At 44.6% G+C, this 1,529-nt stretch overlaps 1 protein-coding gene across 1 annotated transcript; it reads left to right on the forward strand.

Annotated features, from left to right (window-relative positions):
- Positions 1 to 308: 308 nt before the first annotated feature.
- Positions 309 to 1,414, forward strand: LOC122059130. Its single transcript, XM_042621821.1, has 2 exons — positions 309 to 496; positions 556 to 1,414. Exons 1-2 carry the CDS (start codon positions 309 to 311, stop codon positions 1,412 to 1,414), a joined length of 1,047 nt encoding a protein of 348 aa, XP_042477755.1.
- Positions 1,415 to 1,529: the final 115 nt, after the last annotated feature.

A 1,529-nucleotide genomic window follows, 5' to 3' on the forward strand; every position in this document is an offset into this window, starting at 1 on the left:
TAGTCACATGGGGTAATGATCACAAAAATTTATTTTTTATGTTTAAAATTTCACTTATTTATGCTTTAATTCCCCTTGCAACCAAATGGATCCTACTTAGACTCATTCTATTTGGGAGCTATCGGAGTTGGGGGGGGGGGGATGTGATTCCCAATCCTGCTCCTTCAGTGTCAGATTTCATTGATGAAGGTCGCTGGATGATGCCTCAAGTAGAGCCCTTTTTTTTAAAGGACATTTTCTAAAAAATCAAGGGCATAAACCTCCCATCGCTGCCTATGGAGGATCGATGCATTTGGAGCTTAGATCCGATGGGGCACTTCACCGTTGAGTCTGCCTGGAATGCCCTTAGGTCCCCATCATCTTCGGTTTTTTGGGATAAGGTTATCTGGCATAAATTCCTTCCGCCTAGGCTCTCTACCCTGGGTCGTCGCTGGTTGCATGACAAGATCCCTACTGATGAGAAAATTCAATCTGGAGGAACTCACCTTCCTTCTAGGTGTGAATCGTGATCTATGTGGCTTCAGCTCTGAGTCTACTTTCCATTTATGATTGCAGCTTCTCAACTGAGTTATGGAGGAAGGTTTTAGACTTGTTTAACGTAGCCTGGACCAGCAAAGATTCAGCGATAGACATGGTTGTTTGGTGGCGCAACAAGGGCAAAGGATGGTCTTTAAAGATGGGTTGGACGTTCAGTTTGCTTGTTACGATGGCTGTGATCTGGAATGAAAGAAATCAGAGGCGCTATGAGGGTAAATCGAGAAGCGCAACATTAGTCCTTCGTGGCATTAAAAGTGAGATTTCTTTTTTATGTAGTAGTAAAAAATTCTACCCCAAATCTGTAGAGGACCTCATTATCTGTAGAAGACTTAATCTTGGTACTGCTCCCCGTAGCAGACAAGGGATTCTGAAAGTCCATTGGTGCAAGCCTATCCAGACTTGGGTGAAGCTAAATGTTGATGGGTGTTCCCTTGGCAACCCTGGTCGTGCAGGATGCGGAGGTATTTTTCGGGACCACCAGGGGAGAATGATGCGGTGCTTTAGTTTCTCCCTGGGCGTGGATTCCAGCTTTTCAGCTGAGATTTGGAGCATGATTAAAGGCATTTCGATTGCTCAAGACCTACATATATCTCACCATTGGATCGAGTCCAACTCCTCTGCAGCGGTTTCCCTCTTTCACCACAGGCTCATTCCATGGTTTGTGTATCAAGAATGGTGCCATCTCCTTTCATACTTGATCTCTGTAGAGTGGAAGATTACTCACTGCTTCAGGGAAGCTAATCCTGTTGCTGACTACTTGGCAAAGACAGTGGCTTCATCTGGAGCCTCCTCTGATGAGGCTACCCTGCCTCCTATGTTGATCAATGAGCTGATTACAGATGAAGGGGGGCGGCCTAGATATAGATTTTATTCTTAGCAGTGCTGAGCCTTTGCTGATGGCTTTGCCGAAGGTGGAGGCTCAGCCTTTGCTTTTGTATCATATTTTCCTCTCTTTTTTTCTCCTTTAATATAATCTGATCTTTTAGCAAAAA

This window comes from Macadamia integrifolia, chromosome 13 (assembly GCF_013358625.1).
Source record: "Macadamia integrifolia cultivar HAES 741 chromosome 13, SCU_Mint_v3, whole genome shotgun sequence".
Taxonomy (NCBI): domain Eukaryota; kingdom Viridiplantae; phylum Streptophyta; class Magnoliopsida; order Proteales; family Proteaceae; genus Macadamia; species Macadamia integrifolia.

Bases quoted from the DNA above. Each gene is read 5' to 3' on its own strand.
- LOC122059130 (XM_042621821.1), top strand. From the start codon at position 309: ATGGGGCACTTCACCGTTGAGTCTGCCTGGAATGCCCTTAGGTCCCCA. The intron at 497-555 runs GTGTGAATCGTG...TTATGATTGCAG, and splicing joins GGAACTCACCTTCCTTCTAG to CTTCTCAACTGAGTTATGGA.